The sequence below is a fragment of the Dendropsophus ebraccatus genome, chromosome 14 (genome assembly GCF_027789765.1).
Source record: "Dendropsophus ebraccatus isolate aDenEbr1 chromosome 14, aDenEbr1.pat, whole genome shotgun sequence".
In the NCBI taxonomy this organism is placed as follows: Eukaryota; Metazoa; Chordata; class Amphibia; order Anura; family Hylidae; genus Dendropsophus; species Dendropsophus ebraccatus.
In genome coordinates this window covers 4,709,172-4,734,595 of record NC_091467.1, presented here as the reverse complement: position 1 = coordinate 4,734,595, position 25,424 = coordinate 4,709,172, and the positions used below count along the sequence as shown (strand labels likewise).

The window sequence follows — 25,424 nt, the reverse complement described above, 5'->3', positions numbered from 1 at the left end:
GAGCAGTATGTATTGGTGCAGTGCAATGCTGGGCTATACAGGTGGAGCAGTATGTATTGGTGCAAAAGGTGTGAGGAGCCCTGGTATAAAGGACCCACCCTGTGCCTGATAAATCCAGGCTTCTCTCTCATGTGGTCGTTCTTTTGTGTCTCTTATATGTACACAGTGCTGCCTCCTGAGTTTAATCCCCCCGCCCTTTTGTGTAACCCCTGTGCTGTAGCACCCTGTGCATCAGTAACCCGCTCTACCCCAGCATAGTGCCAACCTGTTCAGTGCACGTTTATCAGCACTACGTTATGGCACAGCAGAGAGGAGTAGGTGCTGTGCTGTCAGGGCTGCCAGGTAACTTCCCTTCAGTCATAATATGGACACCCCCTTTAAATACCTTGTGATTATTCAGCATGATGGGCCCCTGTACCCCCCCCCCCCCCCCCCTCTTCCGGGCGGCCGTCATCTCACGGGGTCACCTCGGATTTGTATACATTTATTCTCATTTCACAGCTTGGAAAACATAAACATTTGTTTTTCCCAAAGTTCTTACAAATTGTGAGTGTGAGGCGGCCCAGAGCCTGGGGCTGCAGAGCATCGCTCCCACATCATCACCGCAGAGTATTTATAATGATCCGAATGGGAGAAGAACCTCCGGGCTTCTTAAAGGTGCAGTGTGCCTAAATCCAGAGGTATATACAATCTATTACTCTCTTGTATCAGCCATGTCAGGCTGGGGGGAGGGGGGTGACTCTAGGACAGGTATATACAATCTATTAATCTCTGGTATCAGCCATGTCAGGCTGGGGGGGAGGTATATACAATCTATTACTCTCTGGCATCAGCCATGTCAGGCTGGGGGGGAGGTATATACAATCTATTACTCTCTGGTATCAGCCATGTCAGGCTGGGGGGGGGGGTGTAATGTAGGAATCTTTCCTGTATCTTCAGCCTCTCGTCCTTGTGTTACACGTTGGGGTTAGCCCATGTATGTGCAGGGTCGTATCATTCCCCCCCCACCATGGATTGGTATGAGCTGATGCTGTAGCTCCAGGGTAGAGGGATATTTCCGGGCTGGTTCTGAGCTGCATATAACTTGCGCTCACCCGGCTCTGCTATAACAGCATATGATTTCCTGCTGTAGTAAAATTCTTTTATTTTGGGGCCTTGACAATTCTCTTGGAGGAGCCTAACAAATGGGAAGAGTGGTGGGAGCTGCCGGGCGGTGATGTCACAGGGTGGCAGGCGGTGATGTCACAGGATGGCAGGCGTTGATGTCACATAATCGGTGTAGCAGCTTAGTCTTTGATTGGGCAGTGACATCACCATAATTTGGTCACATGATTTCCTATGTATACAGCTGTGGTTCCATGTGACCCTGTGGTGCACTACAATATCCAGCATGTCTGTGCTCTGGTTTATGTCGTGTTCTGGATGGTCCTGATATATAGATATATTTACCAGTCCTTGTGACGCCCCCCCGTTGCCCGCACTCCTCTCCTGTGTGATGTGTGTGGAGGGGTATATATATAGGGAGCTGAGCCCTCAGTATACAGCCATTATCCAGCAGGGTATATAGTATATACTGTCAGAGTGCTACTCTTGGTTTCCTTTATTTGTACTGGAGGAAATTCAAGATCTGCTGCTGCGATAAAGGAGCGAGTCTGAGCCTGTCAGATTCCTGCCGCTCTGCTGTCTGTGTGAGGAATGCAGCGTACGGACCACACCGGCAGGAGAGGCGGGCACCACACTGCCGGAAGAGGCGGGCACCACACTGCCGGAAGAGGCGGGCACCACACTGCCGGAAGAGGCGGGCACCACACTGCCGGAAGAGGCGGGCACCACACTGCCGGAAGAGGCGGGCACCACACTGCCGGAAGAGGCGGGCACCACACTGCCGGAAGAGGCGGGCACCACACTGCCGGAAGAGGCGGGTGCAGGTACCACCAGGTATCATGCTGGCAGGAGAGGCGGGCACCACCAGGTATCACGCCAGCAGGAGAGGCGGGCTACCTATCACTGGGCGAATACAGAGTGGGGGAGATGGGCACCAGGGGACATGAATGAGGACACTTTGTTGACCCATCCAGCTAAACAGATTCATCATGGACGGGAGCGCCGCATATACAACAAGCCGGATGTGTCCCTTCTCGGGCTCCGTCCATAGATGCATCACACAATGTATCCCTGGTATGGTAACGTGTCTGCGCCCATCTTGCCAGCACCCCCAGGGCACCACATCACATCACCCGTGTCTCCCCATAGACAGTAGATGGTTGGGGTCCCCCCATAGACAGTAGATGGTTGGGGTCCCCCCATAGACAGTAGAGGGTTGGGGTCCCCCCATAGACAGTAGAGGGTTGGGGTCCCCCCATAGACAGTAGATGGTTGGGGTCCCCCCATAGACAGTAGATGGTTGGGGTCCCCCCATAGACAGTAGATGGTTGGGATCCCCCCATAGACAGTAGATGGTTGGGATCCCCCCATAGACAGTAGATGGTTGGGGTCCCCCCCATAGACAGTAGATGGTTGGGGTCGCCCCCATAGACAGTAGATGGTTGGGGTCGCCCCCATAGACAGTAGATGGTTGGGGTCCTCCCCATAGACAGTAGATGGTTGGGGTCCCCCCCATAGACAGTAGATGGTTGGGGTCCCCCCCATAGACAGTAGATGGTTGGGGTCCCCCCCCCATAGACAGTAGATGGTTGGCGTCCCCCCCATAGACAGTGGATGGTTGGCGTCCCCCCCATAGACAGTGGATGGTTGGGGTCCCCCCCCATAGACAGTAGATGGTTGGGGTCCCCCCCATAGACAGTAGATGGTTGGGGTCCCCTCCCATAGACAGTAGATGGTTGGTGCCCCCCCCCCCCATAGACAGTAGATGGTTTGGGTCCCCCCCCCCCCATAGACAGTAGATGGTTGGGGTCCCGCCCATAGACAGTAGATGGTTGGGGTCCCCCCCCCATAGATAGTAGATGGTTGGTGCCCCCCCCGCCCATAGACAGTAGATGGTTTGGGGCCCCCCCCCATAGACAGTAGATGGTTGGGGTCCCCCCCATAGACAGTAGATGGTTTGGGCCCCCCCCCCCATAGACAGTAGATGGTTGGGGTCCCACCATAGACAGTAGATGGTTTGGGTCCCCCCCCCCCATAGACAGTAGATGGTTTGGGTCCCCCCCCCCCATAGACAGTAGATGGTTGGGGTCCCGCCCATAGACAGTAGATGGTTGGGGTCCCCCCCCCATAGATAGTAGATGGTTGGTGCCCCCCCCGCCCATAGACAGTAGATGGTTTGGGGCCCCCCCCCATAGACAGTAGATGGTTGGGGTCCCCCCCATAGACAGTAGATGGTTTGGGCCCCCCCCCCATAGACAGTAGATGGTTGGGGTCCCACCATAGACAGTAGATGGTTTGGGTCCCCCCCCCCCATAGACAGTAGATGGTTGGGGTCCCCCCCCATAGACAGTAGATGGTTGGGGTCCCCCCCCATAGACAGTAGATGGTTAGGCCCCCCCCCCATAGACAGTAGATGGTTGGGGTCCTGGGTGGGATTTAGGATTGTGTCTCCTCTGCAGACAAGCAGCCACATTAGCCACTCTCCTCCATCTGACTGCTCTGCTGTGGTTATGAGCGGTGGGCAGACCCCTCAGCTGCTGTGTCCCTGGGGGTCACTGTGTATAATGTAACGACGTGGCGTCTCCTGTAGAGGGCGCTGTCCTGTGTATAATGTAACGGCGTGGTGTCTCCTGTAGATGGCGCTGTCCTGTGTATAATGTAACGGCGTGGCGTCTCCTGTAGATGGCGCTGTCCTGTGTATAATGTAACGGCGTGGCGTCTCCTGTAGAGGGCACTGTCCTGTGTATAATGTAACGGCGTGGCGTCTCCTGTAGAGGGCGCTGTCCTGTGTATAATGTAACGGCGTGGCGTCTCCTGTAGATGGCGCTGTCCTGTGTATAATGTAACGGCGTGGCGTCTCCTGTAGAGGGCGCTGTCCAGTGTATAATGTAACGGTGTGGCGTCTCCTGTAGATGGCGCTGTCCTGTGTATAATGTAACGGCGTGGCGTCTCCTGTAGATGGTGCTGTCCTGTGTATGATGTAACGGCGTGGCGTCTCCTGTAGATGGCGCTGTCCTGTGTATAATGTAACGACGTGGCGTCTCCTGTAGATGGCGCTGTCCTGTGTATAATGTAACGGCGTGGCGTCTCCTGTAGATGGCGCTGTCCTGTGTATAATGTAACGGCGTGGCGTCTCCTGTAGATGGCGCTGTCCTGTGTATGATGTAACGGCGTGGCGTCTCCTGTAGATGGCGCTGTCCTGTGTATGATGTAACGGCGTGGCGTCTCCTGTAGAGGGCGCTGTCCTGTGTATAATGTAACGACGTGGCGTCTCCTGTAGATGGCGCTGTCCTGTGTATGATGTAACGGCGTGGCGTCTCCTGTAGATGGCGCTGTCCTGTGTATAATGTAACGGCGTGGCGTCTCCTGTAGATGGCGCTGTCCTGTGTATAATGTAACGGCGTGGCGTCTCCTGTAGAGGGCGCTGTCCTGTGTATAATGTAACGGCGTGGCGTCTCCTGTAGATGGCGCTGTCCTGTGTATGATGTAACGGCGTGGCGTCTCCTGTAGATGGCGCTGTCCTGTGTATAATGTAACGGCGTGGCGTCTCCTGTAGAGGGCGCTGTCCTGTGTATAATGTAACGACGTGGCGTCTCCTGTAGATGGCGCTGTCCTGTGTATAATGTAACGGCGTGGCGTCTCCTGTAGATGGCGCTGTCCTGTGTATAATGTAACGGCGTGGCGTCTCCTGTAGATGGCGCTGTCCTGTGTATAATGTAACGGCGTGGCGTCTCCTGTAGAGGGCGCTGTCCAGTGTATAATGTAACGGCGTGGCGTCTCCTGTAGAGGGCGCTGTCCTGTGTATAATGTAACGGCGTGGCGTCTCCTGTAGAGGGCGCTGTCCTGTGTATAATGTAACGGCGTGGCGTCTCCTGTAGATGGCGCTGTCCTGTGTATAATGTAACGGCGTGGCGTCTCCTGTAGATGGCGCTGTCCTGTGTATAATGTAACGGCGTGGCGTCTCCTGTAGATGGCGCTGTCCTGTGTATAATGTAACGGCGTGGCGTCTCCTGTGGATGGCGCTGTCCTGTGTATAATGTAACGGCGTGGCGTCTCCTGTAGATGGCGCTGTCCTGTGTATAATGTAACGGCGTGGCGTCTCCTGTAGATGGCGCTGTCCTGTGTATAATGTAACGGCGTGGCGTCTCCTGTGGATGGCGCTGTCCTGTGTATAATGTAACGGCGTGGCGTCTCCTGTAGATGGCGCTGTCCTGTGTATAATGTAACGGCGTGGCGTCTCCTGTAGATGGCGCTGTCCTGTGTACCTCTCCTGGCGGTTGTGATGGTTGTTGGGATCTGGGATTCCTGCAGCCGTATCTGGTACACAGCCCCGCTGCTTGGCTCACGCCGGGAAGATGGCGGCTGTCATCAGACCCCTCCTAATAGACGATAATCTTATTGACTGATCTACTTTCCAGGAATAGAAATGTGATCGTCTTTATGTTCTACTGAGAAGTCGACTTATTGTGGTTTTACAGCAAGTTCCAGTAAATTCACTGCGGAGCGGCCTTAAAGGGGAAGCAAATCATTCTCAAGATGCTGCTGAATTTTACTTTTATCCCTTAAAGGGCCAGTAACACTCTCAGACTAAAGCTTATAATAGTACGGTAGCGTTATAAGAGAAAGGGAGTTACATCCTGTATTATACTGCAGAGCTGCACTCACTATTCTGCTGGTGGGGTCACTGTGTACATACATTACATTATTGATCCTGAGTTACATCCTGTATTATACCCCAGAGCTGCACTCACTATTCTGCTGGTGGGGTCACTGTGTACATACATTACTGATCCTGAGTTACATCCTGTATTATACTGCAGAGCTGCACTCACTATTCTGCTGGTGGGGTCACTGTATACATACATTACATTACTGATCCTGTGGTGTTTTCTTTGGGATGCAGGAAGTTGTACTGTGCGGTGTCGCTCCTGTATTACACAGTCTCTCTCTGGATGTGTTGCAGGAAGTTGTACTGTGCGGTGTTGCTCCTGTATTACACAGTCTCTCTCTGGATGTCTTGCAGGAAGTTGTACTGTGCGGTGCCCCGCTCAGTCTTCCTGTCCTGTCATCCATCGCTCTTACGTTTCCCATAAATGTCGCCATTTGCCTGTAGCTCCCGGAGGAGGAAGATGGCGGCAGGCGGAGGGCTTCCTGTGTATACCGCGTCACCATTAACCCTTGTGACCCCCATAGTAGAGCACTGATGAGAGGCTACTGAGGAGCTGTATATAGCATACTGATGTATGGTATGGACGCCCTCCTGGGGGGAGCAGGATGGGGTTACACACTATACTGGGGGGGGATGGGGGATGTGGCCGTTCTCCTGGGGGGAGCAGGATCGGGGTTACACGCTATACTGGGGGGGAAGGGGTATGGCCGTTCTCCTGGTGGGAGTAGGATCGGGGTTACACGCTATACTGGGGGGGAAGGGGGTATGGCCGTTCTCCTGGGGGGAGCAGGACGGGGTTACACGCTATACTGGGGGGGGATGGGGGATGTGGCCGTTCTCCTGGGGGGAGCAGGACGGGGTTACACACTATACCGGGGAGGGGAGGGGATGTGGCCGTTCTCCTGGGGGGAGCAGGACGGGGTTACACACTATACTGGGGGGGAGGGGGTGTGGCTGTTCTCCTGGGGGGAGCAGGACGGGGTTACACACTATACTGGGGGGGGGGGGGGGGGTTGAGGGGGTGCGGCCGTTCTCCTGGGGGGAGCAGGACGAGGTTACATACTATACTGGGGGGGGGGGGGGGGAGGGTTGGGGCCGTTCTCCTGGGGGGGAGCAGGACGGGGTTACACACTATACTGGGGGGGGGGGATGTGGCCGTTCTCCTGGGGGGAGCAGGACGAGGTTACACGCTATACTGGGGGGAGGGGATGTGGCCGTTCTCCTGGGGGGAGCAGGACGGGGTTAAACACTATACTGGGGGAGGGGATGTGGCCGTTCTCCTGGGGGGAGCAGGACGGGGTTACACGCTATACTGGGGGGGGGGGGGGTATGGCCGTTCTCCTGGGGGGAGCAGGACGAGGTTACACGCTATACTGGGGGGAGGGGATGTGGCCGTTCTCCTGGGGGGAGCAGGACGGGGTTAAACACTATACTGGGGGAGGGGATGTGGCCGTTCTCCTGGGGGGAGCAGGACGGGGTTACACGCTATACTGGGGGGGGGGGGGGTATGGCCGTTCTCCTGGGGGGAGCAGGACGGGGTTACACACTATACTGGGGGGAGGGGGTATGGCCGTTCTCCTGGGGGGAGCAGGACGGGGTTACACACGGGAGTAGTATAGGAGATGGTGCTGGGGTCAGGGACGCCCTGTAACTCTGTTGCTTCTCTTACAGGAGATCAGACATGAGGCCAGCGACTTCCCGTGTAAGGTGGCCCGCCTGCCCGACAACAAGACCCGCAACCGCTACCGGGACGTCAGCCCATGTAAGTGATCAGCCCAATACACACACACATACAGGTATCTAAGCCTACAATATACACACATACAGGTATCTAAGCCTACAATATACACATATACAGGTATCTAAGCCTAAAATATACACACATACAGGTATCTAAGCCTACAATATACACACATACAGGTATCTAAGCCTGAAATATACACACATACAGGTATCTAAGCCTAAAATATACACATATACAGGTATCTAAGCCTAAAATATACACACATACAGGTATCTAAGCCTAAAATATACACACATACAGGTATCTAAGCCTACAATATACACACATACAGATATCTAAGCCTGAAATATACACACATACAGGTATCTAAGCCAGAAATATACACACATACAGGTATCTAAGCCAGAAATATACACATATACAGGTATTACAGGTATCTTAGCCTACAATATACACATATACAGGTATCTAAGCCTACAATATACACACATACAGGTATCTAAGCCTACAATATACACACATACAGATATCTAAGCCTAAAATGTACACATATACAGGTATCTAAGCCTAAAATATACACATATAAAGGTATTACAGGTATCTAAGCCTAAAATATACACACCTACAGGTATCTAAGACTAAAATATACACATATACAGGTATCTAAGCCTACAGTATACACATATACAGGTATCTAAGCCTACAATATACACACATACAGATATCTAAGCCTACAATATACACACATACAGATATCTAAGCCTAAAATATACACCCATACAGGTATCTAAGCCTAAAATATACACATATAAAGGTATTACAGGTATCTAAGCCTAAAATATACACACCTACTGGTATCTAAGCCTAAAATATACACATATACAGGTATCTAAGCCTACAGTATACACATATACAGGTATCTAAGCCTACAATATACACACATACAGGTATCTAAGCCTACAATATACACACATACAGGTATTTAAGCCTACAATATACACACATACAGGTATCTAAGCCTACAATATACACACATACAGGTATCTAAGCCTAAAATATACACACATACAGGTATCTAAGCCTAAAATATACACACATACAGGTATCTAAGCCTAAAATATACACACATACAGGTATCTAAGCCTAAAATATACACACATACAGGTATCTAAGCCTAAAATATACACACATACAGGTATCTAAGCCTAAAATATACACACATACAGGTATCTAAGCCTAAAATATACACACATATAGGTATCAAAGGTATGTAAGGCTAAAATATACACACATACGGGTATCTAAGCCTAAGATATACACATATACAGGCATCTAAGCCTACAATATACACACATATAGGTATCAAAGGTAACTTATATAACTAAACTAACTAACATAAAATACAGCAGTATAATAATTATAATAATAATAAGTATATAATACATTGCTGTATACCTACACAGAATGGAGAGCTATATACACACTCCTACAGGAGGGCGGATAATAAGTATATAATACACTGCTGTATACCTACACAGAATGGAGATATATACACACTCATACATGAGGAGGATAATAAGTATATAATACACTGCTGTATACCTACACAGAATGGAGAGATATATACACACTCATACAGGAGCATAATAAGTATATAATACACTGCTGTATACCTGCACAGAGGAGAGATATATATACACAGTCATACAGGGGGATAATAAGTATATAATACACTGCTGTATACCTACCCAGAATGGGGAGATAAATACACACTCATACAGGAGGATAATAAGTATATAATACACTGCTGTATACCTACACAGAATGGAGATATATACACACTCATACAGGGGGATAATAAGTATATAATACACTGCTGTATACCTACACAGAATGGAGAGATATATACACAGTCATACAGGAGGATAATAAGTATATAATACACTGCTGTATACCTACCCAGAATGGGGAGATAAATACACACTCATACAGGAGGATAATAAGTATATAATACACTGCTGTATACCTACACAGAATGGGGAGATAAATACACACTCATACAGGAGGATAATAAGTATATAATACACTGCTGTATACCTACACAGAATGGAGATATATACACACTCCTACAGGAGGGCGGATAATAAGTATATAATACACTGCTGTATACCTACACAGAATGGGGAGATAAATACACACTCATACAGGAGGATAATAAGTATATAATACACTGCTGTATACCTACACAGAATGGAGAGAGATATATACACACTCCTACAGGAGAATAATAAGTATATAATACACTGCTGTATACCTACACAGAATGGAGATATATACACACTCCTACAGGAGAATAATAAGTATATAATACACTGCTGTATACCTACACAGAATGGAGAATACGTGTGTGTTTTCCCACACACAGCAGCCCCCCTGCCGTCCTCCTAGTTTAAGGAGCTGGGAGATTCTGGTCATGTGATGATGACATCACTCAGGTCTTCCTGTGAGTGTGTGTGTGGGGGGGTGGGGGGGGGGGCAGGACTGTCACCATGGGGGTAGTCTCTGCTTTGGAGCCCCTTCTGTTGATGTCGGCCCCGCCCCCCACCACTGACTAGCGCCTCACAGATTTAGAAGCGCTGTATTATATGATGTTTCATCCTGCCGTATGTATCTAAGCAGAGTTGGATACACCTCCATTCTCCCTGGGATCCTCTGACTTGTGCTTTTCTCTTGCAGTCGACCACAGCCGGATAAAGCTGCACAGAGAGGACAACGATTACATCAACGCCAGTCTGATCAAGATGGAGGAGGCGCAGAGGAGCTACATACTGACTCAGGTGAAGAATAACGGGGAGTCTGCCCCCTGGTGTGCAGGGGTGGGGCTGCACCAAACCTACAGTGATGGTCATGTGATTGCCAGGCGTCTCCCCAGGGAGTAGTTGCTGATTCTTCTTGTTGTTGTGCAGGGACCGCTACCCAACACCTGCGGACACTTCTGGCAGATGGTGTCTGAGCAGAAGAGCAGCGGGGTCGTCATGCTGAACAGAGTCATTGAGAAGGGATCAGTGAGTATCAGTCAGCGCTCACAGGAGAGGGCGCCCTCACCAGGAGGAGGTAATGACTGCAGCTCAGGCGCCCTGTGGCAGCCTAGTGGTTGTGCCACATGGGGGTTGTAGTCCCCTCTCCAGTCATGCAGACAAGCTGTATTAGGGGAACTGTAGAGAGTGCAGCTCTGAGGGCTTCTTACAGTTTCCTCCTCTTTCAGATAAAGTGTGCAGAGTACTGGCCCAAGAGGGAGGACAGCCCCATGGTGTTCAATGATGCAAACCTGAAATTGACGCTTCTCTCTGAGGACATCAAATCCTATTACACAATCAGAGTGCTGCAGCTGGAGAACCTCAGTGTAAGTGTGCGGGGGATCCAGGGGCCTGTGGGGGGGAGGGGGGGAGGGGATCCAGGGGCCTGTGGGTGGGAAAAGGGGCATCCAGGGGCCTGCAGGTGGGAGAGGGGGGATTCAGGGGCCTGCGGGTGGGGGAAGGGAGGATCCAAGGGCCTGCAGGTGGGGGAGGGGGGATCCAGGGGCCCGCAGGTGGGAGAGGGGGGGATTCAGGGGCCCGCAGGTGGGGGAGGAGGTATCCGGGGGCCTGCGGGTGGTGGAGGGGGGATCCAGGGGCCTGCGGGTGGTGGAGGGGGGATCCAGGGGCCTGTGGGTGGAGGAAGGGAGGATCAAAGGGCCTGCAGTTGGGGGAGGGGGGATTCAGGGGCCTGCAGGTGGGAGAGGGGGGGATTCAGGGGCCTGCAGGTGAGAAAGGGGGGGATCCAGGGATCCTGCGGGCAGTGGAGGGAGATCCGGGATCCTATGGGCAGTGAAGGGAGATCCGGGATCCTGCAGGCAGTGGAGGGAGATCCGGGATCCTGTGGGCAGTGGGGGGGGATCCGGGATCCTGCAGGCGGTGGAGGGAGATCCGGGATCCTGCATGCGCTGGAGGGAGATCCAGGGGCCTGCAGGTGGGGGAAGGGGAGATCCAGGGGCCTGCGGGTGGTGGAGGTAGATCCGGGATCCTGTGGGCAGTGGAGGGAGATCCGGGATCCTATGGGCAGTGAAGGGAGATCCGGGATCCTGCAGGCAGTGGAGGGAGATCCGGGATCCTGTGGGCAGTGGGGGGGGATCCGGGATCCTGCAGGCGGTGGAGGGAGATCCGGGATCCTGCATGCGCTGGAGGGAGATCCAGGGGCCTGCAGGTGGTGGGGGGAGATCCAGGGGCCTGCGGGTGGTGGAGGTAGATCCGGGATCCTGTGGGCAGTGGAGGTAGATCCGGGATCCTGTGGGCAGTGGGGGGGGATCCGGGATCCTGCAGGCGGTGGAGGGAGATCCGGGATCCTGCATGCGCTGGAGGGAGATCCAGGGGCCTGCAGGTGGGGGAAGGGGAGATCCAAGGGCCTGCAGGCAGTGGAGGTAGATCGGGGATCCTGTGGGCAGTGGGGGGAGATCGGGGATCCTGCAGGCGGGGGAGGGAGATCCGGGATCCTGTGGGCAGTGGGGGGAGATCCGGGATCCTGCAGGCGGGGGAGGGAGATCCGGGATCCTGTGGGCAGTGGGGGGAGATCCGGGATCCTGCAGGCGGGGGAGGGAGATCCAGGATCCTGCAGGCGGGGGAGGGAGATCCGGGATCCTGCAGGCGGTGGAGGGAGATCCGGGATCCTGCAGGCGGTGGAGGGAGATCCGGGATCCTGCAGGTGGTGGGGGGAGATCCAGGGGCCTGCAGGTGGGGAAGGGGAGATCCAAGGGCCTGCAGGCAGTGGAGGTAGATCTGGGATCCTGCGGACGGTGGAGGTAGGGGCTTGTGGGTGGGGGAGGGGGGATCCAGGGGCCTGCAGGCGATGAAGAGAGATTCTGGATCCAGCTGGCAGTGTAAGGAGATTGGGCATCCTGCGGGCGGTGGAGTGAGATTGGGCATCCTGCGGGCGGTGGAGTGAGATTGGGCATCCTGCGGGCGGTGGAGTGAGATCGGGCATCCTGCGGGCGGTGGAGTGAGATCGGGCATCCTGCGGGCGGTGGAGTGAGATCGGGCATCCTGCGGGCGGTGGAGTGAGATCGGGCATCCTGCGGGCGGTGGAGTGAGATCGGGCATCCTGCGGGCGGTGGAGGGCGATCTGGCATCCATGCTCCGGACATCTACCTGTCACCTGCACCATGGGATGCTCACAGAACCATCACATAATATGTAGGTGCCTCATCCAGAGCTGGGGGGGGGGGGGGATTACTGGTGCAGAACACCCGCTCCAGCCAATCACAGGTCTGCTTTCCTGTTAGCTCCAGTCTGATTGGTTGTTCACTGGCGCCTACGTTATTTCATTCGCCGTCCGCTTGTTTGTTTTGCAGACACAGGAGACCCGGGAGATCCTGCACTTTCATTACACCACGTGGCCGGACTTTGGGGTACCGGAGTCTCCGGCCTCATTCCTAAACTTCTTGTTCAAGGTGCGAGAGTCGGGGTCTCTGAACCCAGAGCACGGGCCCATTGTGGTGCACTGCAGCGCTGGCATCGGGCGCTCTGGCACCTTCTGTCTAGTGGACACCTGTTTACTGCTGGTGAGTAACGTGACGGGGTCACAGGGTCACACCAATGAGGGGGCGGATGGCGGGACTCTGAGCACTGACTGGTGACGTAGGGACCAAAGCTGATGGGACTGTAATCTGGTCCATTGTGACATCTGGCCGCACTGCTTCCTGCGACCACAAGGTGTCACTCATCGTCTTTATATTTCCTCACAGATGGACAGAAGGAAAGATCCATCCTCGGTGGACATCAAGCAGGTCCTGCTGGAAATGAGAAAATACAGAATGGGGCTCATCCAGACCGCCGATCAGCTGCGATTCTCTTACCTGGCGGTGATCGAGGGGGCCAAGTTCATCATGGGAGACTCATCGGTGCAGGTCAGAGGGCACGGCAAATGCTGATGAATCATAACAGTTGGGCCAATAGAGGGGAATCTGACTCTCAACACAGCATATATCTCATCTAGACGCATCTGCATACACTGCATTACATGCTGCAGGTCATGCTGTATTATACCCCAGATTATACCCCAGAGCTGCACTCACTATTCTGCTAGTGGGGTCACTGTGTACATACATTACTGATCCTGTACTGATCCTAAGTTTTATCCTGTATTATACTTAAGAGCTGCACTCACTATTTTGTGCAGTGAAGAATAAAAAGAAGAATAGTGAGTGCAGCTCTGGAGTATAATACAGGATGTAACTCAGGATCAGTAATGTATTATATGTACACAGTGACCCCACCAGCAGAATAGTGAGTGCAGCTCTGGAGTATAATACAGGATGTAACTCAGGATCAGTAATGTATTATATGTACACAGTGACCCCACCAGCAGAATAGTGAGTGCAGCTCTGGGGTATAATACAGGATGTAACTCAGGATCAGTAATGTAATATATGTACACAGTGACCTCACCAGCAGAATAGTGAGTGCAGCTCTGTAGTATAATACAGGATGTAACTCAGGATCAGTAATGTCATGTATGTACACAGTGATCATACCAGCAGAATAGTGAGTGCAGCTCTGGGGTATAATACAGGATGTAACTCAGGATCAGTAATGTAATGTATGTACACAGTGACCCCACCAGCAAAATAGTGAGTGCAGCTCTGGAGTATAATATATTACAGGATGTAACTCAGGATCAGTAATGTAATGTACACAGTGACCCCACCAGCAGAATAGTGAGTGCAGCTCTGGAGTATAATACAGGATGTAACTCAGGATCAGTAATGTAATATATGTACACAGTGACCTCACCAGCAGAATAGTGAGTGCAGCTCTGGAGTATAATACAGGATGTAACTCAGGATCAGTAATGTCATGTATGTACACAGTGATCATACCAGCAGAATAGTGAGTGCAGCTCTGGGGTATAATACAGGATGTAACTCAGGATCAGTAATGTAATGTATGTACACAGTGACCCCACCAGCAGAATAGTGAGTGCAGCTCTGGAGCATAATACAGGATGTAACTCAGGATCAGTAATGTAATGTATGTACACAGTGACCCCACCAGCAGAATAGTGAGTGCAGCTCTGGGGTATAATACAGGATGTAACTCAGGATCAGTAATGTAATGTATGTACACAGTGACCCCACCAGCAAAATAGTGAGTGCAGCTCTGGAGTATAATATATTACAGGATGTAACTCAGGATCAGTAATGTAATGTACACAGTAACCCCTCCAGCAGAATAGTGAGTGCAGCTCTGGGGTATAACACAGGATGTAACTCAGGATCAGTAATGTATGTACACAGTGACCCCACCAGCAGAATAGTGAGTGCAGCTCTGGAGTATAATACAGGATGTAACTCAGGATCAGTAATGTATGTACACAGTGACCCCACCAGCAGAATAGTGAGTGCAGCTCTGGAGCATAATACAGGATGTAACTCAGGATCAGTAATGTAATGTATGTACACAGTGACCCCACCAGCAGAATAGTGAGTGCAGCTCTGGGGTATAATACAGGATGTAACTCAGGATCAGTAATGTAATGTATGTACACAGTGACCCCACCAGCAGAATAGTGAGTGCAGCTCTGGGGTATAATACAGGATGTAACTCAGGATCAGTAATGTAATGTATGTACATAGTGACCCCTCCAGCAGAATAGTGAGTGCAGCTCTGGGGTATAACACAGGATGTAACTCAGGATCAGTAATGTATGTACACAGTGACCCCACCAGCAGAATAGTGAGTGCAGCTCTGGAGTGGTGATTGCAGCTCCAATTAGTTTTGGGTGTGGTCCTGCTCTGAGAGGCTGTGCGAGTCTGCTGCTCCTGAGCTCCAAGCAAGCAAGATCTGCCCCTGGGCCTGCTCTCTCCTCCCCAGGGAGGGAGCAGGTTTCCAGACAGTGACCTCACCAGCAGAATAGTCAGTGCAGCTCTGTAGGATAATACAGGATGTAACTCAGGATCAGTAATGTATGTGCAAAGTGACCCCACCAGCAGAATAGTGAGTGCAGCTCTGGAGGATAATATGGGATGCTATTCAGGTAGATGTAGATCACAGTGGATTCTGAGTGATTCTTTTTTCATTTCTATTGTAGGAACAATGGAAAGAATTGTCTAATGAGGACATGGACCCTCCTCCAGAGCACACCCCGCCTCCACCCAGACCACCCAAACGCACCTCTGAGACCCTAAATGGACGGATGCACGACCAGCCAGAGTTCTTCTCTCAGCAGGTGGTGGAGGAGGTTATAAGACGAGCCGTCAGTGCGGTGGAGGAGAGCATTCCCGATGGCAAGACCCACCTGACCTCTCAGCCCCCTGTAGATAGGTAGGAGACCCCAGAAACAAAGTAATAATAGACAAACCTTATGGCTGAATGTTGCACTATACATGATATAGTGATTGAGCTGATTACAGAGGTGCTGGAGGCGGTCGGGTTCCTTCAGGATTGACCTGTGTTGTGTCCTCTCTGCGCTGTTCATGATTCCCCTGTCCTTTCTATATGAGCAGTGTATATGTACAGAGAGATACCCAGGGATGAATGGTGATATGTTATTAGTCTCCCATATCTAATAATACCCTCACGTCTCTGCCAAACCCCATTTACCTTCTGAACATTAGCGAGCGCGGTGGCGTCATACCTGATATTTCTATGACCATTTTCTTGTGTACAAACTATAGTAAATCTTCTGTCCTTTCCTTCTCTCGCAGCTTTTGTCACGACACTGAGCTGAGGAGGAGAAACTTAGGAGACCAGATCCCTTCTTCAACCGACCCCGAAGAGAAGACCAAACCCGACAACACGGACGACAGAAACGGCAACCAGGAATGGAAGTCATGGGCGCTGAATGTGTGCGTGTTCACAGTGCTGACGGTGGGGGCGATCCTCTGCTACAGGGTGTGGTACCATTAATGGACGCTCTGCCCGGGCCGCATCCGACTTCATCACCCAGGCGCAAGTGAGACAAAATTGGAACCAAATGAGGAGGAGGAGGAGCTGAGCGAAGCTTTTCCAGCTGCAGTCGCAATGCACTAACGGTGTCTCCGAGCCCTGACGCCCCATGGAGAGATTCCTCACATCTCAGGGCATTTCTACATCTATTCAGGAGTAAACGCAGATAATGCCAAATATATCTCTATATATATATATATTATATTTTTTTTCTTTTTGGAATAAAATCGTCATGACAACACATTGTTGTTTCTTTTTGGCCGGGGTTTTTTTTTTTTCTTCCTCATCTGTTTTTTAAAGGACGTGAGAGTCGATGCTCTTTATTTCCTTCTGCTCCATTTTACCGGAATCAGAAGCGATTTGTATAAAGCTTGTCGCCCCCTTTTTTTCTGTTACGTTTTGTAACCAGTTGGTTCCTTTTTATTGGAGGCCCCAAGAAGCCACCCCCCACCCCCAACCTGGAAATATGAAAAAGAAGACATCGGAGGAATGTATTTTTTATTTAGCCTCTGGGGGGCGTTGTTTGTATTAATGTTATTACGGGGGAGGTGAAGCTGAGACATTGTATAGATTCTTCTTTGTTGAGTTGTTTGTGGGCTGTGCCTGACTCGTATCTGTTACAGAAGCTTCATCGTCATGTCCATGGTCTGTAGGAAAAGCCGCTTTGTTTTTGCTCAGGGTAGGCCAAAAATATATCTAGCTTTTTTCTTCCCATTTTGTGTTACACGTTGGACTTGGGTTGGTCACACTCTCCTGTAGTCCTGACTGATACACACTTTCCTCATATGATCCACCAGCATTTCAACCATACGGTGCCTCAGAACTGGAGTGCTAGTCCATCCCTATACCCGCACGCGTTTCACCGGCTGCCGATAACTAATGTCTCTCCGCCAGCAGCAGAGCCGACGTTTAGGTCATGACTGTTCTTAGATCTCGCTATCGGTGCTAGGGGAGTAATAAACCACTTTGCTGGGCCTGAGCCGGGTGCACGGGGCATCACTTGTCACCGCAGTAGTGTCGGAGGGTCTGTGTTGGTCTGCTCTATGGCTGTTGTGTCAGAATCATTTGTATAAGCTTTTTTTTTCTTTTTTTTTTTTTGTTCTTGCCTTTTACATTTATACACAGTTGAGTGTTGGATTGTGTAACCAACACTGACTGGAAGGGGAGGATTTGGGGGATGGGGGTCGATGTTTAGTGAACTTTACGATACTGTTTAAACCTGACGCAATACAGAAATGCACTTGTGACACTTGAATGTGTTATGGATTTATGTGCTGATTCAATAAAGTTATATTCCCCCCCTTCCATCCGCTCTCGCCGTGTGGTTTGTGGCTGATCTTGCTGCAGGTATATACAGACGCTTGTGCAGGTAACGTATATACAGACGCTTGTGCAGGTAACGTATATACAGACGCTTGTGCAGGTAACGTATATACAGACGCTTGTGCAGGTAACGTATATACAGACGCTTGTGCAGGTAACGTATATACAGACGCTTGTGCAGGTAACGTATATACAGACGCTTGTGCAGGTAACGTATATACAGACGCTTGTGCAGGTAACGTATATACAGACGCTTGTGCAGGTAACGTATATACAGACGCTTGTGCGGTGTGTCTAGACAGTCTGATTGCTCTGTGTGTGTGTGTGTGTGTGTGTGTGTATATATATATATATATATATATATATAACACCTTATGTCTCTACCAAGTAGATGTGAATGGGTTATGAGTTGTATTGGAAGCAGCTCAGTTTGTTTTATGGGGTTGTCATAGCAACCAGTCTGGCTCAGATGACTGCTCAAGCCAGTCTACCTTTATGGTGTGTCTTACATTCTGACTATAACTACAATTTCCTGCATGCCCTGAAATATAATATAGCCAAGAAGGGCAGCGTTGCGTTTGGCGCTCTGTAACAAGCTGCGACATTCCCTTGTACATGTTACCATTCTGGTTTCTCTGTTAGCTGCACATTAGATGCTGTTGCTGCCGCTTTATCACAGGTGCATTGATCCTTGTCCTAAAGCTGTGAGAGAGTACAGCACTCAGTATGATGTCAAGGCATGCTGGGAGTTGTAGTTTCATAACATATATAGAGTGTAGCCAGAGCAGAGATGGGGAACCTTCGGCTGTTGCAAAACTTTATTCCCATAATTGTAGTTTTGCAATAGCTGGAGGGGCGGCAGGTTCCCCATCCGGAGCTGGAGCATGTCCCGGGGGCCGGTGGGCACATACCGCAGCAGTTCCTCTATGTTAATGTTGCCGCCTTGTACCAATGAGCAATTTCTATTTCTAGCAGTAAAGTTGCAGGACGGTGGAGACAAGCGGTACGCGGCTCAGAGGCTTCCAATGAAGACAGGTGAAGTGTAAAGAATGTTTTATGCTTTTTACTGTGCAGATGTTTATGATTGTTGAAGACCCTTTAAATGCAGCTCTGCTCCTGATCACTTCCAATCCTAGAGCAGCTATTTGCAGTGTCATTTTAGGCAGTGTTCACACCCAGTGTTTTGGTCTGAGCTGCTAAATGGTCACTTAAAAGTTCAAAGAACCTAAAGTCATTGGTAGTTATCAAATATTTTACGTAAAGTGTCACTGTCGTTTACATTTTTTTTTGCAGAAATCAATAGTACAGGCGATTTCCTGATAATGAGCAGTGAATGAGAGAGAGGAGGGGAAAACTGGGAAAAGGCTTTTTGAATGCAGATAATGGCAGATTTCCCCAATAAACCCAATTACAAAGTTTCTTAAAATCACCTGAACTACCACGACTGTGACACTTTAAAGAGACTCTGTTATGTTTGAAGGAGACAGCACTTGTAAAGTGAACGGTGACTTTTATTTACATCTTATGCTGCGTTGTTTTGGCTATGCACAGTAGCCTTTTTGTGCTGCTACTTAAAGTGACCTTAGGGTAGCTTCACACGTACCGTATCCCCCGCAGATTTAACGCTGCGAGTTTGCTGCGAAATCCGCTGCGGATCCTGTACTGTGAAGCTGAATGGGTCCCATCCGCTGCGGATCCTGTACTGTGAAGCTGAATGGGTCCCATCCGCTGCGGATCCTGTACTGTGAAGCTGAATGGGTCCCATCCGCTGCGGATCCTGTACTGTGAAGCTGAATGGGTCCCATCCGCTGCCTGTAACCCCCTGCAGCCTGCCCGCAGCATACATTACCTGCTCTGCACTGTGTGTGACCCTCCCCTCGCTCCCCATTTTGTTGCACCCCTGTGATGCTGATGTCAGGAACTCTGGTTTCATCAAACCAATTTTATTTCAAACTTGTGAACTGGAGATAAATATACAAGACCTGATGTATCAGGATTTATACAGACTTATGTACATGGCTTTATCCCCCCCATCAGTGCTATACAGCCCCCCCCCCCCCCCCCCTATATACAGGAGACATCTTTTGGTCACTTTATAAACAGCTGAATTCCTGGCCTTGCGGAGCGTTTTAGAAGCATATAATGTGATCAGTAATATCCGGGAGAGGAGTTCTTGGTATCTGATCATTGGTCGCTGGTAACTGTGACATCATCACGTCACGCTCGTCAGAACACTGTGATCTCAATCTCCCCATCCAGCGTCAGCGTTTCCTGTAATTCGCGGCAGATCTTGTCCGTTTTTCCAAACGTGTGACGACCTTTCTGGCCTGAAACAAACATCTGCCTGGTTAGTAAATCTGCCCCTCAGAGAGAGGTTTCCTGGGCTAATACTGTAGATGGCCGCTCCTCTGTATAGACCAGTGTCTCTCATCCCCCAACAGGTCATGATTTTTGATGAGCAAATTTACTGAACCTGATCGCTCGGCCATTAAAGGACAAGTCCGGCCAAAGCTTTTATGCCAAAGTTCAGTAGAAAATCGAAAGGCTCCGTTCACACCAAGTAAAACAGGTGGAATTCCGCCAACCTCCGTGTCATACTGGCAGTCTATGGGAGACTCGCATGCCCTCTCTCTCTGTGCTGAAAAACTGACATGTCCATTCTTCAGCACGGAGAGAGGAGGCGCACGAACCTCCCATAGTCTCCCAGTATGACACGGAGGCTGGCGGGATTCCGCCAGTTTTCTGGAGCCTTATCCCACTTTTTTTTTTTTATCTCTGATGGCCACCGAAAATTCCATAGTTAACACTTCTGCTTTTGTTGTGACCCGAGGTCCGTTCTACGGCGCCATCTTGGGTCGTGACGTTCAGGCTCTTGGTCTCTCCTTTGGGCGTTCCTGGATACTGTCTGGCGACACCCTCCTACCGTCTCCATCAATGGCCAAACTTACTGTTCGTTTATCATGATGTTCGGATTTCCTTAGTATCTCACAGATGATATAACTATATTCCGTACATCTCTGTATGGGATATTCTGAAATCAGGACTTGTTAGGGAAACCTGAAGAGTTGAGTAACACTGGTATAGGCCATCAGTCACTGATCAGCGGGATGCCTACACCCCAAACCCTCGCTGATCAGTGCCTGCACTACACAGAGAATGGGGCTGGAAACAGTTGGTGCCGGTCCGAGTGTAGCGGTAGCGCCATGTTAATGCAGCTCGGCTACTATGTGTGCGGTAGCTGAGCTGCAGATACAGTGGTCACTGTTACACAGTAACCCAAGCAAAATGTCTCCAGCCTGAATCACTGCGAGGGTGCAGGCATCCTGCTGGTCAGTAACTAATGGCCTATACAGCGGACAGGCCAGTAATTTTAATAAGACTGCGATACACACATGAATTATAATGTCATAGTGCAGTGTTATTGTGACAATGCAAACCTGTGGCCATATTCCGGCATGTGCGGCATCATATCTGTGATCTAATGCAGAGACGCACGTCCCTGCAGCCACCTGCCGTCCCTTCTATTCACTCACCGAATGACAGGATGGTCTCTCTGGCTGTGATCCTCACCTCCTCCACTTCTGACTGACACAGTGCCGCAATCTGGTCAATGCTGGCCGTGCCCTGTGGGTAGAACAAGACACTGTCCACTTATATTTCCGTATACATACAAATAATGCTTTTTTTTCTCAGCATTCCATCATAAAAGGCCGGTCATATACCAGAGGAGATATCTATCACACTGGCTCAGCAGCTTCTCCCTAATGTCCTACATGATTTCTGAGGGAATAAGGAAACATATAAAGCAGCTTCTCCTGTGTGAGCAGTGGATGCAGCCAGTCTCCAGCCTCCATGTCCTGAACTACTCAACACTAACTATAATTCACCATACACAAAGGAGAACAGCTAACAATGCCAGATACCTGTGATATAGAGGACAGGGAAATAGGACTTCTTTATTATATCCCTACCACCCCCTGTCCCCCCTGGATTTTTCACTTGCGCAGAATACCCCTTTAATTTCTGCCTCAAACACACAGCGTGCTGCAGCCATAGCACGCACGCACACAGACACACACACACACACACACACACACACACACAGCCTGCTGCAGCCATAGCGCACAAACACACACACAGCCTGCTGCAGCCATAGCACGCGCACATACACACAGCCTGCTGCAGCCATAGCACGCACACACACACACACACACACACACACAGCCTGCTGCAGCCATAGCACACACGCACGCACACACACACAGCCTGCTGCAGCCATAGCACGCACACATACACACAGTCTGCTGCACACACACACAGCCTGCTGCAGCCATAGCGCACACACACACACACAGCCTTCTGCAGCTGTAGCATACACACAACCTGCTGCAGCCACAAAGCGCACACATACACACAAACAGCCTGCTGCAGCCATAGCGCGCACACACACACAGCCTGCTGCAGCCACACCATACACACACAGCCTGCTGCAGCCACACCATACACACACACACACACAGCCTGCTGGAGCCGTAGCACGCGCACGCACACACACACACAGCCTGCTGCAGCCATAGCACGCGCACACACACACACAGCCTGCTGCAGCCATAGTACATACACACACAGCCTGCTGCAGCCATAGCGCACACTGAGGACAGGTTACTCCTACACTACTTACGGCTTCTCCTTAACTGTATTACACTGCTGCTCATATACAGGCATCCAGGAAAAGAACAGCACAAATCTCTCCCCCACATAATGGAATCTTCCAGATCAGAAACAAACTGCCAAATAGTGACCGACAACCTCTCCTCGACCACCATTATCTAATAGGGACAGTGCTTTATTACTGATATATGGAGGTGTGGTGTCCCACAGTTAAGTGCTTTAGGCATCAGTTAGAAAGTCATTCTCTCTCTCCCCCCCCCCCCCTGCTAAGCGATCACGGAGGGGAGATTCGTTATAATAAGCCGGCCGTCGCTCAGCGATCCATTTAGATCGTCTGCAGCAGACCATTATAATAGAGTACTGATCTGATGGATCGATGCTCTATTATATACACAGGATCCAGGAGGATCAGTGCTGTGTATATAGGAGTCCTCCAGGGGGATCAGTGCTGTGTATATAGAAGTCCTCCAGGAGGATCAGTGCTGTGTATATAGGAGTCCCCCAGGGGGATCAGTGCTGTGTATATATAAGTCCTCCAGGGGGATCAGTGCTGTGTATATATAAATCCTCCAGGAGGATCAGTGCTGTGTATATAGGAGCCCCCAGGGGGATCAGTGCTGTGTATATAGGAGTCCTCAGGGGGCTTCTAATTACTGTAGGTGAAAATAAAGTGTTTTCATTAATAAATAACCCCCTCCCCTAATAAAAGTTTGAATCACCCCCCCCCCCTTTTCCCATTTTATAAATAAAATAAAAAAAATAAACTTATTTGGTATCACCGCAATCGCCCGAACTATTAAATTATTACATTCCTGAACTCGTACGGTAAACGGCACAAGCGCAAAAACCAGCCAAAGTGCAAAATTGTTCATTTTTGTTCACATTAAATCCAGAAAAAAATTTATAAAAAGTGATCAAAAAGTCGCATATACACAAACAAGGTACCAAAAGAAAGAACAGATTGCGGCGCAAAAAATGACACCTCACACAGCCCCATAGACCAAACAATAAAAGCGTGGAATAGAGCAATTTTAAACACATTTTGTTTTCTTTAAAAGGTTAAAAAAAAATTTAAAAGCCATCAAATAATATAAAAGATATACAAATTACATATCGTTGTAATCGTACTGATGTGAGAAACATAGATAGCATGTCAGTTTTACCATAGGGCGAACGGTGTAAATACAAAACCTCTTAAAATAAAAGAAATTGCACCTTTTCAAATTTCGCTGCACATATATATTTTTTTCCTGCTTTTGCAGCATATTTTATAGAAAAATAAAGTCTGTATTTGCAAAGTATAATCAGTGTGGCAAAAAATTAGGGCTCATGTGGATCTGTAGGGGGAAATATGCAAGCGCAGTGGCCTTTTATACATGAGGAGGAAAAACCGAAAGCGCAAAAATAAAAAATGGCTCCGTCCTTAAGGCGTTAAAAGAACAGGGCACTATTGTAGACAGAGGAACTGACCCGGATAGAGCAAAGCAGCCGTATCCAAGGCCTACGAAATCTATCTCGCAGTGCAGGTGAAACCGGGACACACTCGGACACTCAGGTAACCAAGACTGGGGCATGTGTCACCCTCGTAGGACGGGTAACCCGACACTGCAGGGCAGAAGGTAGCTAAAGCGACATTCAGGTCGAAACATGGGCACAAGTATTCTCTTCTTATTAAGTATCTTCCAAGTATTTCTTCTCACAGGTCTCGGCTGAGCACATTACTAAACTGGGTTGGGGCTCTCTCGACAAACTCCTCTCCACTCTTCTGAACTCTCTACTCTACTCAGCACTCAACTGAACCAGCACTACTACTCTCCTTCAACACTTCAGCATCTCTCAGCAGAGATTCAGTGAACTCAAGTCAGTATCTCAGAAGTCACTTGTTACACCACTATCCTGTATTGTCAGAGACTTTCAGTAAAGAGCACTTTATTCTACTGGGACTCAGTGATCATTGCACCAGCACCTACACACCAGCTACACCGTCCTTGGGTCATTTTCCCCTTTCTGTGGGTGGCAGTACCAACAGTCCGGGTGGGACATCTCCCCACTCCGGACCACTGTGGTAATAGCCCAAGGGACCCATCACAATGCGGCAGGTCACCGACCATTGGGGAACAGTATAGCCACAATTAAAAGCAGGTATATCACCCAACCTGTGTGCTGAACTAGCACTGGCGTCACAACAGTACCATCACAAGCTGAGCTGTGCTACACCACCGACCAACCACCACAGAATTGGCGTCACCAGGGACAACTTAGCAGGTGACCGGTTAAGGTGCCACAGAGGAAACTAAATGTTTGTTTCATACCTTATTGTATATCATATGTCATGGTGCTTGTTCCAGTAAAAGGTGATTTTTTATCATCTGTGGATTGTGCTACCTGGGTGGGGCTTTCCAACCGAAGTGCCATTTTGCGCTGCCCACAGTATGCCTCGCCCCTCCGTGACGTCATTGCCACATAGGCCCTGCCCCCTCGGCAGCCATTGGAACAGGCCAGTCTAAAGGTCTAGGCCTTAACCGCTCTAGGTTGCCCCTTACCCATGCGCCAATGATGTCACGGAGGGATGGGGCCTACTGTGGTGATGTGGTGCTACGCCCGTGAAGCCCTGCCCAGGTAGCACAATCCGCAGATGATAAAAGATCACTTTTTACTGGAACAAGCACCATATTGATATGACGTATGATATAAAATAAGGTATAAAACCTTCTAAATTTACCCAATACACCTGTGTAGAGAAGTCAGAATGCAAATAATCTGGGACATCTCCTCCAGTCCTCCGGCTCTATCTTTAGGCCTCCTCCAACTGTAAATCATTCTGAGGAAGGCGGGGCCTGAAGATTCAGCCAGACTGGAGGAGAGTGCTGGATCACAAGCAGCGCAGATGTAAATAGCGCTCTGGAATAAAGGACGCTTTAAAAATGAAGAGGAG

At 49.9% G+C, this 25,424-nt stretch overlaps 2 protein-coding genes across 7 annotated transcripts in view; one reads left to right on the top strand and one right to left on the bottom strand.

Annotated features, from left to right (window-relative positions):
* Positions 1 to 16,529, top strand: part of PTPN1 (protein tyrosine phosphatase non-receptor type 1) — a 30,278-nt gene extending 13,749 nt beyond the window's left edge. The window contains exons 2-9 of the mRNA XM_069953604.1: positions 7,445 to 7,535; positions 10,254 to 10,354; positions 10,484 to 10,582; positions 10,783 to 10,920; positions 12,901 to 13,110; positions 13,294 to 13,455; positions 15,639 to 15,871; positions 16,255 to 16,529. Of these exons, the coding sequence (XP_069809705.1) occupies positions 7,445 to 7,535; positions 10,254 to 10,354; positions 10,484 to 10,582; positions 10,783 to 10,920; positions 12,901 to 13,110; positions 13,294 to 13,455; positions 15,639 to 15,871; positions 16,255 to 16,456 (1,236 nt within the window). The 3' untranslated portion in view covers positions 16,457 to 16,529. The remainder of the gene's footprint in view (positions 1 to 7,444; positions 7,536 to 10,253; positions 10,355 to 10,483; positions 10,583 to 10,782; positions 10,921 to 12,900; positions 13,111 to 13,293; positions 13,456 to 15,638; positions 15,872 to 16,254) is intronic.
* A 3,357-nt stretch (positions 16,530 to 19,886) lies between these two features.
* Positions 19,887 to 25,424, bottom strand: part of RIPOR3 (RIPOR family member 3) — a 131,550-nt gene continuing 126,012 nt past the window's right edge. For all 6 annotated transcript variants that reach the window (XM_069952302.1, XM_069952305.1, XM_069952306.1 and 3 more), the window contains 2 exons: positions 21,352 to 21,442; positions 19,887 to 20,145 (listed from right to left, as the gene is read on the bottom strand). In XM_069952302.1, the coding sequence (XP_069808403.1) occupies positions 20,045 to 20,145; positions 21,352 to 21,442 (192 nt within the window). In that variant the 3' untranslated portion in view covers positions 19,887 to 20,044. The remainder of the gene's footprint in view (positions 20,146 to 21,351; positions 21,443 to 25,424) is intronic.